The 16799-nt window shown below is 34.3% G+C and overlaps 1 protein-coding gene across 1 annotated transcript; it reads left to right on the top strand.

Moving 5' to 3' along the window:
* The first annotated feature begins 10304 nt into the window (after positions 1 to 10304).
* LOC127880861 (uncharacterized) lies at positions 10305 to 14480 on the top strand. Its single transcript, XM_052428317.1, has 3 exons — positions 10305 to 10932; positions 11746 to 12743; positions 13279 to 14480. Exons 1-3 carry the CDS (start codon positions 10598 to 10600, stop codon positions 13617 to 13619), a joined length of 1674 nt encoding a protein of 557 aa, XP_052284277.1. The 5' UTR covers positions 10305 to 10597; the 3' UTR covers positions 13620 to 14480.
* The last annotated feature ends 2319 nt before the right edge of the window (positions 14481 to 16799 follow it).

The following is a 16799-nucleotide window of genomic DNA, read 5'->3' on the forward strand; positions in this document are numbered from 1 at the left end:
AGTTTAGAGGAGCGGTCTGCACCCGCAAGGCGGTGCTCTTGTTCTGTTTATCATATTCCCCGATTTTAAAGAAATAATTAAAGCATCGCTAAAAAGCTGCAGTTTTAGCGGGAAAGAATATGACTTTTGTCGTTTGACGTGTTAATAATGACGTTATATCAGGCAGATATCAATGCGGTGGTATGATAAAATACACAATCACATTAAAGAGTTTCTTGCAGATATTTTATTAGTGACTATATGGTAAAACGATCCCTAGAGTCTGTCACATAGTTATGTTTCTAGGAGATTGCTCATATTTCTTTTCATTATTCAGGGAATGAATAAATATGATGGTAGTTATTGAGACCATTTAAACGTGGACTTACTGTATAGTACAGGTAATATGATGACTATTGTCATATATTTTATGATTGAATCTATTTGAATTAAGGGTATGTGAATAAATGTGTATAAGGTGAAAGAACATTAAATATTGTCTATTACATGTATGTGATGCAAGATGATGGAAAGCGAAGAGGGGCATAATTATAGTTTCAAAGCTTTTAAGAACAATTGTAACTTTTTAAATGTTATCTTTGGGCACAAAATATGATTGAAATTTGTTTGAGATTGTATTATTCATCCTACAACTTGTGGCTTTTTTTTGGATGGGTAGCAGTAAGTGTATAATATGTATTTACTGTTACACGTTGTAGTTTAATTTGAAATATGGCGAAAAAATATTAAACATTTTTGTTGCAGATTAAAATAATATTTAAATTGTAGTGTCAGTTGATATTTGTGTACATTATTTGTTATGTATAAAGACTAATACTAACTTAAGTATTTGTATGCCCTAAAGGAGGCAGTGATTTTTTAGCTCGGCGTTTTCGGAGAAAACCTCAGGTATTGTCATTATTATAGCCAGCTTGTCGTGTCGTCTGACGTCTGCGTTGTGCTAAAACCTTAACATTTTGTTAAGGTTTTGAACATTGGCTCTAAAATCAAATTGCTTCCACTTACAACTTTGAAACTTCATAATATATAGATTCACCTTGATGAGTTCTACATGCCACATTTTTGGGTCACTAGGTCAAAGGTCAAGGTCACTGTGGCCTCTAAAAAAAAATAATAAAAAAATCAAAAAAATCTGACAACCTTTCATTTATTCAAAACTGCAACCGCAGCCGAGCCTTGGCACCCGTTATGGGGTGCTCTTGTTGTCCCCTACTGGTTTCACCGGAGGGGACTTATGGTTTGCGCTCTGTCTGTCAGTCACACTTTTCTGGATCCTGGGATAACTTAAAAAGTTCTTAATATTTTTTCAAGAAACTTGAAACATGGATAGATGGCAATATGGACATTATGCACATCATTTCATTTTTGTTCCTACGTCAAAAATTCTGGTTGCTATGGCAACAAATAGACTAAAAATACAGATGAAAATGGTGGTTTTCTGGATCCTGCGATAACTTTAAAAGTTCTTAATATTTTTTCATGAAACTTGAAACATGGATAGAATGCAATATGAACATTACGCACATCATTTTATTTTGTTCATACGTCAAAAATTTTGGTTGCTATGGCAACAAATAGACTAAAAATACTGCTGAAAATGGTGGTTTTCTGGATCCTGCGATAACTTTAAAAGTTCTTAATATTTTTTTCATGAAACTTGAAACATGGATAGATGGCAATATGGACATTACGCACGTCATTTCATTTTGTGCCTACGTCAAAAATACTGGTTGCTATGGCAAGAACAAAAATAAATTCCGACAATGGTGGAATTTCTGACAATTTTTGACGATGCGAACAGCATCGTCCAAAGTTTGATAATCACCCTAAAAAATTTCACAATGGCGGCCTATGTAAAAGACAGAGCCAGTCCGATTGAGATAACTCAATTTTTCAGTTACTTCCCTTTTGCATATGCCACTGCGTAGGAGCATTGCTAACATTCTCCTAGCAGAGTTGTTGTTCGTGTTTCAACATTCAACAATGGCCGCCTTAATGAGAGTCTCGATTCAAAACTTTCTTACTGCATACATTGGCTTGTTTCGCTATTTAGAAGCTGTCATTTAGGATATATGAATTATTTATTCACTAAATCTCCGCTTATGACAACAATAGTTGGAATTGGAAGGATATATACTCGATGTGAATGAAGGACTTTCTGGATCATAACAGCTTGACATGGCAAAACTGGCATACTGATTACTGGTATTTTTAGTTATCAATATAAGTCACATTGTGCTTTATAAATTGTATTCGAGCATTTTGCGACTTATTAAATGACTAAGATACCCGATATCAACATTTCATCGGGGATTTGCAGATCACCAAGCTGTCCTGAGATTCAACATTGATTTCAAACTCTTTACTGGTTAGTACTCTTTCTTAGTGTTAGTACTTTTTATCATTTTAAAGTTAAATGAACTGTGTCACAGTAAAAGAAACATTAAGCGATTGTGGCCAGTTTGGATCTAGATCAGCCTGCAGTCGCTTGAAAGCTGTTTGCTTAAAAGCGTTTTTCTGACAATAACAAATAATTTAATTGGATACTGATTTGACTGCGCTTTTCCTGTGACCTGGCTCAAATAATAGAATTGTCATTAATCAAATGATTTATTTCGAACATTAATCAATTGTTCCTCGGGATCAATGACTCCAGCACTTTCCTGTTGAGAATTGAATACTGCTAAAGGCGATGCTAGGGGGCGTGAGAGATGTTGCACCTTCCAGTATCGCTCGATTGTTCATTGTCAGCTCGGGTACTACGTACATGTACCCCGGGTACTCTTAAGTATACTTACATGTATCCCGGGTACGGTAAATATACTAAAATGTACCCGGGAAATTTAACCCTAAATCAGTTGTTGTCGACTATTTTTTTGTAATAATTATATATACACATCAGGGCTTAACACTAACTTTTTTTCAACTAGTTCGGGCTAGTAAATGCAGAACCTACTAGCCCTGCCCAATCTTTCATGTGCCCTGACCCAAGTATTATAAAAACCTTTCTATTTATCATTCAACTTGTATTTTCTTGTGCTTGGAGATGCGCAATTATGATTAATGCTATCAATGCTATTGAATTCAATATTTATCTATTAAAGACAACTATTTGTAATCTTCACGCCATTTCTGGAGAAATTTTCTTGTTTTTTTTATTTCCTCATACTTTCTCTTACTTTCCTCCTTCCCTTTTCTTTTCGTATCCGAGGAACCCCCATGCCCACCCGTAAAGCCAAACTTAAACAACGACATGAACGTTAAAACCTTTTTTACATAGATTGCCGGGTTACCGTGTTAAAAGAAATAGTAAGTGAATCTTAGCAAAATAAATAACGTGTTACGGTAGTTGTAACAATTGTACAGGGTTAACTCTCTACTAAAAGCCGGGATCGACCATTAATATTAGTTTTGCTAATTGAATTGCGTAAAAAATATTGTCAAAACTCTTCTAATCTAAATAAAGTCTCTATCTTCCTCTAAATGGATTTATTAATCGTCTAAAGGATGGAATAACTTTTCCATAATGACAACAAATTAAAATTATTTAAAATTGATAAATAACTATTAATTTTATAGTTACTTTGTGTTAATGTCGAGTTTTATACCTTCATCATTCCGGACGATCCTGGGCGATCCCGGCTTTTAGTTTCAAACGTATTTTCATTGAGAAAACACGTCACTTCGAGGAAACCAATCAAAAACCGTGTCTAGCGGCATTCCGTTTAAAAATAGGTACTGACGTGTTTTACCAGGAAAACCGCCTAGGATTTTCTGAATTGTCGGCCTCTTTTTGATTGCAATCAGGGGGTTCCGAATCTATTTCGAGATACGATCCATTCGTTGTCTCCGAACTCACTCTGGGATTTAATTGTCATCTGATCGTACTGTATCAAGATTTTTGCATCTTTGAAAAGCTTATTTAAAACGCAGTTTATTGATATAGAACATATAATCCCGTCCAAAATACACACGACCGGTCGGGCATGTTCCTGGGACATTGGCTAGCCCGGACCAAGGTACAGGCAGTGAATGTCGTTCGGACGTGCCTTAGTGTTAAGCCCTGCACATTTATGTCAATTTTCTGTAGAATGGCCTCTATATTATCGGAACACATACTCAAAAAGCATGTTGATGCAGTGTTTTTTGAAGAGAAGTGTGTTTAAGATTATCGGTTTCGCGTTTTACGACATCGGATTTTTGGCGCGAATACAACTCGGGTACAGTCTAATATGGACGGAGTACAATTCTGTTTATTTACCGTACCTGGGGTACATGTAAGTATACTTAGAGTACCCAGAGTACATGTAAGTAGTACCAGAGCTGACAATGACCAATCAAGCTCCATTATCCCTCATGAACCGACTCAAAAAACCGAGTCGGCAATATTTGACTTCATTTTTGGTTTGGTTGCTCTCGAGGGATCGAAAATTTCAGAATCTTCCTAAAAGCCTTACGGGTTTGATCCCCAGAAGGGACATTGAAAACTAGCATACTTTGTTATCTAAAAGGCTGCTAAACCTGATATACAATGATAATGTGAATTTTCTCTCACATGATGTTCATCAGTCATATTATATAAAAACTTACAGCAGTAGTAAACAACTGGACAATAATTAATGAACGCATCTTTCATTTGTCTTTGACACTTTGATTTTGACATGGCCTAGATTTAAATATGTGACTGGACTTTACCAGCACTCTTGTAACAGAGCTAAAGTTTAAATGTACCATTGAAGATCACCTAAATCCAGATTTGCTATTATAGACGTGTGGAAAGTTTTAAGGGTGTGACAAGTAAGCAAAAATTGGTCATTACTTAGAGGCCACAACTGATCTATGACTGTATTAAAACAAGAAAAATCAGTGCCTGATTTAGATTTCCTTAGATAGTTCAATAAAAACTAAATTCATAAGCCTGGTAACAGTTTAACTGTAATGCTACCAATGTGTCACACCAGGGCCTTGAATTTGAAATCTGGGACATGCATGGTCATTTCTTCCTGAAATCAGGACACAAAATTGTATTTTAAGTCCTTAATTGACCTGGCTATAGTTCTCACATTATTATAAGCTCAATCAGTATATTTATATCATTATTTATGCTAAATGTGTATTGTAAACATATACACAATCATGCAGTTACATGATAGCAATAAATAATATCAAAGCTACCCATACTATAAAGGTCATTGACAAAGCCTATGGTCAAAATGTGAACACATTGAGTGTAATCGCCCTCTCGTGCCAGCAAAAACAACACGTTGACAGGTTGTCATTTTTGACAGTTCTACTTTCACTTTCATTTTGTGATATCAAACTATTAACAATTATGTGGCTGAGAAAAATATCGCCATTGCTTTTTATGCCCCCGGTAGGGTGGCCTATATCAGTTGAACTGTCAGTTAGTCAGTCAGTGTGTCAGTCTGTCCGTCCGTCCGAAAACTTTAATGGCCATAACTTTTTTAATATTGAACATAGCAACTTGATATTTGGCATACATGTGCATCTTATGGAGCTGCACATTTTCAGTTGTGATTGGTGAAGGTGAAGGTCATCCTTCAAGGTCAAATGTCAAATATAAAGCGTCTGTCTGTCTGTCCGAAAACTTTAACATTGGCCATAACTTTTTCAATATTGGCGTGCATGCGTATCTCATAGAGCTGCACATATTGATTGGTGAATGGTCAAGGTCAAACTTCAAGGTCAAGGTCAAAGGTCAAATTTTGCAATATTGAAGATAGCAACTCCATATTCGGCATGCATGTGTATGTCATGGAGCTGCACATTTTGAGTGGTGAAAGGTCAAGGTCATCCTTCAAGGTCAAAGGTAAAATATATGGCTTCAAAGCTGCGCAGCAGGGGGCATTGTGTTTCACAAACACAGCTCTTGTTTAATATATTTTCTGGACATTTGTTCAAAAAAATTACATCAATACACGATTTTCTTCGTTAATTAAATCATTCCTGAAGACTTGTTTACATATTTCGCTTACATTTTGACGCGCGTAGGTAGGACCGCATTACCGCTTCCGAAATGTGTATTCATACTATTGCCTTCGAGGAACTTATCTGATGTTTGACGGAAAGGGCCGAAAATGTGCGAGTGTGGGTCAAGTTCCCCACGGGTACTACTTTCCCGTTCCTCCAATTTTTTTTCCTTACCTAAAATTTTTCGTACCCAATTTTTTTTCGTACCCAATTTTTTTTTCGTACCCAATTTTTTTTTCATCCCCAATTTTTTGTTCGTACCTAAATTTTGTTCGGTCCCAATTTTTTTGCTCCCAAATTATTTTTTCGTACCCAAATATTTTTTTGTACCCAAATTTGTTTTCATACCCAAATTTTTTTCAAATTTTTTTTTTACCAAATTTTTTTGTTCGTACCAACATACACAATTGTGGTGATTGTGGTGATGTAGATAAACTTAACTTGATGCTTTTATATCCATCCTCTCAAAAGCATCGTCACACCAGTACTGTCAGTACTTTGATTTATGGTGAAGCCGGTAAGGGACTTTATTGCTTGGCAATAGTCTTGTTAGTTATTTTACCACCCTGGGAGGATTTTCATATACTTTGGGAATAATATAACCGATGAAAAAATATAGTGTTTTGTTCTTAAACTAAAACTCCCATGCTAGGGGGGAAGGGGGGCGACATGTTGAATTCTGTGACACACCTCTTTCAAATTATAGTGATATTAATCAAATAAGTACTCAAGAACTGTCTTATATATATCAAAGATCTTAAAACATTTTTATTTTGCTGTTCTTTGCTGTAAATATGATTCATGTTTATGCTGTTGGAGTATTAAAGGGACCTCTTCACAGATTTTGGCATGTTTTGAAGTTTGTCATTAAATGCTTTTATATTGATAAATGTAAACATTGGATACAAAAAGCTCCAGTAAAAAAATCAAGAATAAAAAAAAAAGAAAAAAAAAGGTAACCCTCAGCAGGGCTCGAACCACTGACCCCTGGAGTCCTAGAGTAAAAAGTCTACCACTTAGACCACTCGGCCATTCTTCCGAATACCAACTGTATTTTATACTTTATATAAGCAATCCTGGTAGTTTAACAAAATATATCAACAACAACAGAACTCTCCAAATTATTAATTTGTTTCGCGTTGCAATGCTTTATACTCTTACCCAAAACCCGATTTATGAAATCATAATCCCAGGGCCCTCAATCTATTAAATCTGCCGAAATTCGGCGGCAGTCCCCCACCTGAAAAGTATACTTTTTTCCCCTTTTTGTGGGAAAAATTCCCCCTTAAAAAAAACAACAAAAAAAAACACATTGTTTTGTTGTTTTTTTTTAATAGAAAGATGTGTCTCATGATTATTATATCTCAATTCTATTTCAATTTAATCTTTGCAAACATACGAAATTATGAAAAATGCAATGAATATAGTGCAAACATGTACAAATGTAATAATGAGAGAGTAAGTGAAAAAATCCCCCAAAAAGGGAAACGCTGCGAAAATTCCCCCTCCTATGGGCTGCGGACCCCTTCCCCCAAAGTAGTGTGAGGGCCCTGGGATAATCCTGTCATAGCGAATTATTTTATTCCTATCAAAGTTTAGAATTATGAATGACAAACACACAGTCCGAAATACGTTTATGATTCGTCCGATGCTTTAAAAGTATTAAATAAAATACTGTTAAAACCACCACGTCAAAATTGTTCCTAAAATCCTAAGAGAAACTAGATAGTGTGTTTCGTCTGAGAAATGACGTCACACTAGATACGTCATAAATTATGTAATCAAGTAAATAAAAATGATATATACGGAAAGCTGATACGGCAATATATTTTAAAGGAGAAAAAAAAGGATGATATATAACATAACAATAACATTCATGATGCATCCCAATAAATTTCAAAAATCAAATATTAGAACATGTAAATCGGCGCGTAGGAATACATACTTACAGTTAGATCGCGGTCACGTGAGGTACTGCCGGAGATCAACTACTGTAAACGTATAGAAATTCGTCGGTATGAAATTTCGTGGTTTAATAAAAAACAACTAATTCGTTGACACTTAATTTCGTGGATTTCAAATTTTCGGGGAAGATTAACAGTCATAATAATTAAACTTTTCTTAGACAACCAGAGTAATAACGAAGAATAATCTGCTAATGTGTGTTGACAGCAAGGCTTGTGATTAATGTGCACTGAAGCATGAAAGTGTTGCTGATAATTGTCGATAAGAGCGAATAAGCGACGATCTTGTGGGTCCCCGCTCACTAATTGCCATCAATGTTGTTTTGACAATATTTGCAATTCTCTGCTCAATCGGTCCCCTAGTAGTAACAATTGAGTAATAAGGTCCCCAAAATACAGGTGTGAAAACCGTTATGTCTCTTTTTACTTTAATTGGCACTAATTGACATATGTGATAAATCTGCAAACTGTTAATTTTACGACGTCACGTATAAGAGAACAATCGTTGATGTACAGTTTAAATTCCGTGCTTGATTTAAAAAGTATTATTACCCAAACACTTATCAAGAAAACAACATATTGTATTACATAGCATATCTCAATCAAATATCTCAGATAACCGAAAACACTAGAGAATGTCTGCAATTACATTCGGAAAGGACCGATTTCGGATTAAAAATGTAAAAATAATCGTTGGTACTTGAATTCGTGGTTCAGCGGAACAACGAAATCCACGAAAATTCGTACCACACGAACTTTAATGGTTTTACAGTAGTTTATCCGACCCTGCTTTATTAGGTCAATGTTTGCAACAGAGGCAGGATAAAACAATATATCAGGTAGCGTTATATCAGGAAGATATCAATAAAGTGTCTGATAGAGTCATTAAGAATCAATAAAGTCTCATAGAGGGGTAGGAATTTCTGTTCATTGTAAAACCATAATGGTAAAGATATCTCAGGGGCACTTATTTATAAAAGGCGGACAGCCAAGCGAGACAAGGGATAAAAGTCACTTCCTTAACCCTTTTCCACTTAGAAACAAAGTGGCTATGTGCAAACAGCATAAAACCAGAGCAGCCTGTGAGTAACTTGCAGAATGTTCAGGTTTTATGCGGTTTGCTGCTCATCAGTATCTAAGTGTTGGAAATGAAGCCTTTAAAACTTGAATTTAATAAGAAAGGTATTTAACTAAATGTAACTTTCTAAGGGACTACTAATGTGTCAATATCCGGATATAATTGGTAAAGGGTTAATCTGTCTGTAATCTTTTTGTGGCTGCCATATTTCTCACACACCTTTTCATGGATTTTCAAGAAACTCGCATGAAATATTTAGGTCTTGAAACGATGTGTATGAAGGATTGGTTTGTTTAGCAAGGTTAAGGTCAAAGTCATACTTCAAGGTCAAGAGCCTCTCTATTTTTGTGTTTTATCCAGGTGTCCTTATTGTTGGAATCATTTGTATGAAACTTGACTAAAAGGTTGAGATCATTAAAACAATGTGCAGCAGTTCAAAGGTTTGTGTCCACTTGTTATATCCTAGGAGATACGGGGTGGAAACAAATCTGATCATCTGCACATTGTCCATGACATAACCTTTTCATGCACATTCTTTAATCGTTTTATCCAGGTCTCTTTATTCTTTTAAGCATTGTCATGAAATTTGGCTAAAAGGTAATAGAAAAAATTTGCAGAAAGTCATAGGTATGTGTCCTCTCGTTACATCCTAAAACCATTGACGGATGTTCATGAAATGTTAAAGTCATGGAGACAATGTGCAGAAGTCATTAGTCAAATCACTTAAACTTAAAGGTCCAGAAGACAACCTGAAGGTCAGAAGAGTGGCAGAGGGGTATATAGCTGTCTCTTGGACTGCCTTATTTCAATAGAAAAGTGAACTTTGTTTAACCTGATAACGCAAAGAAAAGTGAACTTTGTTTAAACACATAACATATAAATAAATCCAACTTGAAACAATCATGAAATATATGATATTCAGTTTTGAAAAGGACTGCATCATTTTGACTCTCTCAATGCTTATTCTGCTGAAGTCCACCTGTCCACCTTTTCAGAATAGTTTAATTCATTTGCCTCTCAGGTGAGCACCTTAGGGCCCAAGGCCCTCTTGTTTGTAATTTGTACATAGCTAATTATCTTTATTGCAAACCAATTATTTCTCTGATTTTTACAGACAATATTCAAACACAATCTTTAACCTAATATTTTCCTTTTGAAACATTTAAGAATTTCACAGATGAATGATTCTTGTTTATACCCATGTTATTAAGTTACACTGGGTTCTTTATTGATTAAACACATTCATTGAGTTACAATACTTCCTCTTTGTGTGTACACATAAACTAGTTGTTAAAGCTCCATGGGCCAATATGGTTTAATGTTAACGCTTCATGTCACATGACTGGTTACAGGATTTACTTTGTTTACTTGAGATTTAACAGGGCAAAACAAAGTTCAAATTTATGATCTTTTAACTCTATTTAGCTGGAAATTACGTGTTGATAGACCTGGACATTAGATAGATTGGTGTTTTGATTAGTTTAGTAATCAATGAGCCTTAGGATACCTTATTATTTGAGTTAAATAACAGATCTTGAGATAAAAAGCTTCAGTGGTCAAGGAAATGGCGACCTTTTCGGATTCCACCAATGGAAAAGGAAATGACTGGGTCCAAGACTTTTTGTGTTCGGCGTGCGAAGACAAGAAATTGGAACAATCTGCTGATTACTATTGTGATTCGTGTGTGAAGTTTTTCTGCCGAAAATGTATTCAGATGCACAGCCAGTTGTTTACCAAACATTCCCCTCATGGAAGGGGTGATATGAAGAAATGGCCAGTGGTCAAGAAGGTGGAAGATTTTCTTCTCAAATGTGATGTTCACAAAGAAGAAAACCTTGCAAGTTTTTGCAAAGACCATAGCAAGCTGTGCTGCAATACCTGTGCTTTCCATAATCACAGGTATTTGTATGATATTTGTTGTAAAAACTTTTAGGACAAAAAGTGTATTGTTTTAACCCATTTATGCCGAGCGACTAGAAAAAAGGCCTTGGAAAACAGCGTAGACCCGATGAGACGCCATGGCGTCTCATCAGGGTCTGCGCTGTTTGCTTAAAGGAATTTATGTAAGAAACATTCTAAATATAGAAATAAATATACTAGACATCCCTAATTTTGGAAATAAATTGATCTAATTTATAAGGATGGGAGCTAGGCATAAATGCGTTAAACTACTTTGAAATGAACTTAAATACTTTTTCTTAAATCAATTAAATAATATTAATAATACTGATGTTATTTTAAGATTGCGAGCATATATATATATATATATATATATATATATATATATATATATATATATATATATATATATATATATATATATATATATTATATAAGTTTCTGTTTTGCTAGAGGTAAACTCCAGTAAGATTGTCCTGCTTTAATTTATGTAAAATTGTACTCTGAAAACATTAATGTCACTTATATATACTTGTGAAATATTAAAAAAGAAAAAGATCATAGAATCCATGACGTTTCAATAATTGTCACACTATTTTGTATGATAATTATGAGCCTTAAAAGTTAATGTATGGTTCAAAATAACAAAGATTAACACATTATTAACAAAATACATGTACATAATCAATGAATTTGTCTTTTTTACCAAGCTTTTTTTTTATCAGATTTACATCGATCAATCTGTACAAAATAAGTATGTATGCATCATGTATTAATTATTGGTTTTAATAAAGATAAAATGTTTTCTTACAGGCAATGCGAAACGGTGATGCTTTTAACTGACATGGTTAAAAATACCTCTACAGACCTCAAACAAGTATTAGTTACTATCCAAACTACTTTGGCAGAACTGAGGAAGCTTCAAGACAATCAGGAGGCTAGCATTCAGTCTGTGCAAAGTTCATATGATGAGCAGTTACACAATATACAGGAAACTCGGCAAAAAATACTTGCAGCCTTAGACATGCTTGAAAAGAAAACTCTGCAGGAAATGAAAGATACACTGACTAAACTGCAAGCCTCTCTAAAAAGTGATGTTGACAAATGTTCCACTCTTGGAAATGAATTAAATCAACTTAGAGACGCTTTTCAGGACATAAGCAATAAAAGCAAGCAAGAACTATCTTTCATAGCCAGCATTAAATGCAAGGACATAATACAGCAGTTTGAAAACTATCAAAAGAAGAACTTTGCTCAACTAAAATTTTCAATAACTTTCCATCCTAATAGTGAAATAATGCAGTACCTTTCCCAGTTGTCCGGTCTTGGGAAGATTGAACACTATGCCCAGTCATTGACTGCAGTGGGAAATGCAGACCAAATCATAAGGATTGATGGAGAGTCTGAGTATGATGTATGGGAACAGGGTGATGAAGCTTGCGGTATCAGAGACATATGTGTTCTCCCTAGTGGACAAGTCCTTGTTGTAGACCAATATAATAAGAAAGTCAAGCTGCTAAACAAGCAGTACCAGGTTGTGAGTCACTGTAGTGTATCTGATAAGCCTTTGGGCATATGTAAGATCACACACAGTGAGGTTGGTGTTACTGTTGGTTCAGAGGTCCAGTTTATCAAAGTCAACAACAACCAGCTGGTGAAAGTCAGAAAGCTCAAGTTTCAACATGACTGTTTGGGTATTGCCTCCCACCAGGGAGACCTGTTTGTAACCTCTGGTACCGAACTATACAACTACTCGCTGGATGGTAAACTAGTCAGCAAACTTCACGAGAATAAGTCACATACAAGGACAGGTAAGAATCATATTGGATTTATCTCTATGATCAAGAACATATCATTAAAGCAGCAGACCCTCTAAATTCTGCAGTATTACTCATTCAAATAGTTATTAATAAATATTGACTGTCACACCATGACAGGTCTATGAAAAGAAAGTGCATGGCTGTGAAAAGAATAGTTTTTGACATGTTCTTTATATTTCATTGATATCAAATAAACATGGTGTAATATGGTATGTAATTAAGCTTGTTTTTTATATTATATACTTATGATTATAAACTTCAATTTGTCTTTTATTGATGCAAACAACAAACAAGAATTAAAAAACAATACTTAATTTATGTGATGATAATTTTAAGAGGTTACTTTTGTAATATGTGAAAAAGTACTAGACAGGAAAGTTTCATTATTGTTTCTTTTTCTACATTATTGTCCTTAAGTGAAAGTAACACACGCAATGATTTTTTACTCATACATGTATGCAGTATGCTTGTCTGATTTCACTCATAACGATGGCTAAAGATTGTAATCATGTATTCTGTTTTGCAGTATGGGGTTGTGCAGTGAGCCCGACAGGTGACAAGTTGTATATCACAAACTACAAACAGGACAAGCTCCTCACTCTGGCCAGGGATGGATCAGTCCTTTCCATCTTCAAAGACCCTGAATTGCTAGGTCCAAGATGTGTACATGTGACACCTGCAGGCCAGGTGCTGGTATGTGGATGGGTGTCCGATACTATCCTACAGATTGACAGTAAGGGCAGTAGGAAGCTGGCCACTCTGGCTACAGAGATGTATAGTCTAAGGTCAGTCTGCTACAACAGCAACACTGACTCCATTATTGTGGGATCGGTTAACAACAAGATCCTGGTGTACAAAGTGAAATAGCTTATCATTCTTGTTTCTGATGTGTAATGATAAGTGATATAAATTACTATAAAGTGATATAAATTACTATAGCTGTTAGTCATTAAGTGCTATGTTACATATATATATATATATATATATATTTGACGTGTAATAATAAGTCAAAATAAATGACAATAGCTGTTTGTGTAAAGTGTTATGTTACAATTCAAGAATGAATTTGAAGTGTACATACTTATTTTTTTCTTTAAATAATGTTATTACGCATGCTATGTTTAGACAGTGATATATTAGATTTGTAACAATGTGTTGATTGGTTCATTTTTTGCTCTTTAAGTGGCTCTGATATATTTAAGTCAAGGGAATACTTATGGATCAATGATACTAGCGGATATTTTGTCATTAATAGATAGTTTTCACATTAAAACAACTTTGAAATGCGTTGTTATTGTTTTACAGCTTGTATGATTTTTTTCCATCATTTTGCGCTTTGCTTTGCTAATCATAATTGTGTACCAAACCCCGAGTTGGTAGAGGAAAACAAGTTACTCTCTGTTTGTTTTGTATGATATCAGGCGTGGCTTAGAATAAAATAATGGTGAAGCTTGCCAAACCTTAAGTTTATTCTCACCAAGCCTGATATATTACAATACGATCAGGCAGTAATCTGTTTTTCTGTTCATCATAACTTCGTTTCCATTTTGAAAGAAATAATGACATTATCGCTGAAATGCTGCATTTTTAGCGGGAATGAATATGATTTTTGATGTTTGACTACTTAATAATGATGTCATGAGCACTTGCGATTAATACTTGTAAAATATGTGTTTTGCTGTGTTTGTAAATGTTTCTGTCAAAAATATAATACATCTTTGTATCAAATTGTTGGTTTCGTTGAATCTGATTATATTGTACCAAAAATTGATAATCTAAGTGTTGATTCCAAGTAATATTACCAAACATTGGCTGATATAACAATTTCCTCTTGAAGTTTTATAAAACAATATATCCGGTAGCGTTTTATCAGGCAGATATCAATTTAGTGTATAATAAAGAGTAAAAAAGAATCAATAATGGCCAAAAGGGGGATGATGTATTCAATTCAATGTGAAATCATAATGCCAAATATAAATCTGCGAGCAGTCACTCCAGACTTGAACCAGTTTGTTTTTTTCACAAATGGTGGGATGGGGCCAAGGCAGCTTCACAAAAACAGGAAAAAATGCCCTGATACTGTTTGAAGCATTTGCATGAAACTTGGCTAAAAGGTGAAGGTCAAGTTTACAGTCAACTCGTACCTAAGTCAACTCGCACGGTTGTCAACTCGCACATTTTTTGGTCAACTCGCACAGTAGTCAACTCATACCTTAGTCCAAATATTGACCTGTTAATGAGTTCTAGATGAGTAATTTATGCAAACACTCAAATGAAAAACACTTTCAAAGTTTAGTTCAATAAAAAAAATCTATATTTAAAAAAAACTCACGCTTAATTGTATTCTCCATATATTTTTTTTTAAGATTTACACCAAAATGATTAATTTCAAGATAAATTAACTTTAATTGAATCTTGTGCCGTATACAACACCTTTTACACCATTATCCGTGTTGTGACGAACATTACAGCAAAACTGATCTATTTACATACCAAATAACTTTTATTGATTATATATATAATGTTTGGCAATTTTAATTAATGGTCGTTGTATATAACACACCTCTTATACAAAGTAAACCATTAAAAAAAAACACCGACCACAATTAAGTGTAAAACAAACGTTAAAGGAACATTTCACAGATTTTGGCATGTGTTGAAGTTTGTCATACACATGCTTTATAATGACAACAACATAACCCTCTAAATAATTTAATCGTTTGAGCTGCAACACTTTATAATATTTAGGTTTTTAAATCGCCAAAAGATGCATATAATGGATATTTTAGAGCATGGTAAATGTTCAGTATAACTGTTTTATCACAAGTATCATAACTAATACGAAAATTTGCGAATCTGAAACATCTTTTTTTCAATTTTTTCAATTTACCCAAACGTGAAAAGGCCCCTTTAAAAAAACAACAACAAACACTTAAAAGTGATTCAGTAGTGTCCTTGAATCCTCAAAATCATGAGGAAGAGTTGATTTGAAAAAATGCATGTGACTCACAGTATTTCAAATTTACTTACAGTCTTACTTTAGAGTCTTCCTTAAAGGTGCTTGTACAAATTGATATCAACATTTTGAAAAAAAAAGTAAGTAAATGTTTTTACTGACGAACAATAAAGTTTGGGATTATCTATTTTTATATGCATATGTGTTAAATATGGGGCATATTGTGATAAAATCCGTGGCAATTGGTTGGGCTGAGTCAAGGGAAATGATGTCTGCTCAATAATTGTTATAGTTTAACCCTTTGCATGCTGGGAAATTTGTCGTCTGCTAAAATGTCGTCTGCTGAATTTCTAAAATTTGCATTTTCTTTGATTTTGTTGAAAGAATACTGTCAGAATAGCAAACAGTTTGGATCAGGCCTTTTCCGCTCCACTTTGGGAAAACGCCACACTGGAATTTTGGGAATTTCGCGTTGTGAAAAACCCCATTTTGGGAAAAAAATTATTCGCAAAACTTGCACAATTGGGAAAAATAATCGCATGTTAATAGTGTTTCTTATTTTTGAAGAAGCCGTTAACTGGTAAATAACGACTATTTTGATAACATATTATCAAAATTTTACAAAATATCATGAACATGATTGATAAGTTCATGTTTTTTTATCTGATTTTGGGTAATGGGCCTGACCTTTTTTTAGGTGAAAAAAATTGCGCGAAACGCAGGATTTTGTGGAAAATAAGGAAAGTCTTAAACAATCAATTTAACATATTTTACTGTTTAAAAACAAATTCAATGCAACAGATAATTTAATTATGCAATATTTTATTTTTTCTACACTGGATCAGGTTAACTTATATATTTAAAGAACACTGTATTATGTGAATTGGGAATATATATTTAAACTTAAGGTAAAAAAAAAAAATTTTTTTTTTTTAATTGGGATTTTTTTTTTCAATTGGGAAAAAAACAACCAGATTTGCATCGGGAATGGGGCCGAATTTCGGAACCGTGGCATAGGATGGAAAAGGCCTGTGGATTCTGATGAGACGCCACGCTCTCTGGCGTCTCATCTGGATCCAATCTGTTTTTCA

The sequence above is a fragment of the Dreissena polymorpha genome, chromosome 5, assembly GCF_020536995.1.
Source record: "Dreissena polymorpha isolate Duluth1 chromosome 5, UMN_Dpol_1.0, whole genome shotgun sequence".
NCBI lineage: Eukaryota > Metazoa > Mollusca > Bivalvia > Myida > Dreissenidae > Dreissena > Dreissena polymorpha.

What these genes read in the sequence shown, in the direction of transcription:
- LOC127880861 (XM_052428317.1), top strand. Translation starts at nt 10,598, where the DNA reads ATGGCGACCTTTTCGGATTCCACCAATGGAAAAGGAAATGACTGGGTC. An exon ending in TGTGCTTTCCATAATCACAG is followed by an intron (nt 10,933 to 11,745) that starts GTATTTGTATGA and finishes GTTTTCTTACAG; the next exon opens with GCAATGCGAAACGGTGATGC. An exon ending in TAAGTCACATACAAGGACAG is followed by an intron (nt 12,744 to 13,278) that starts GTAAGAATCATA and finishes TCTGTTTTGCAG; the next exon opens with TATGGGGTTGTGCAGTGAGC.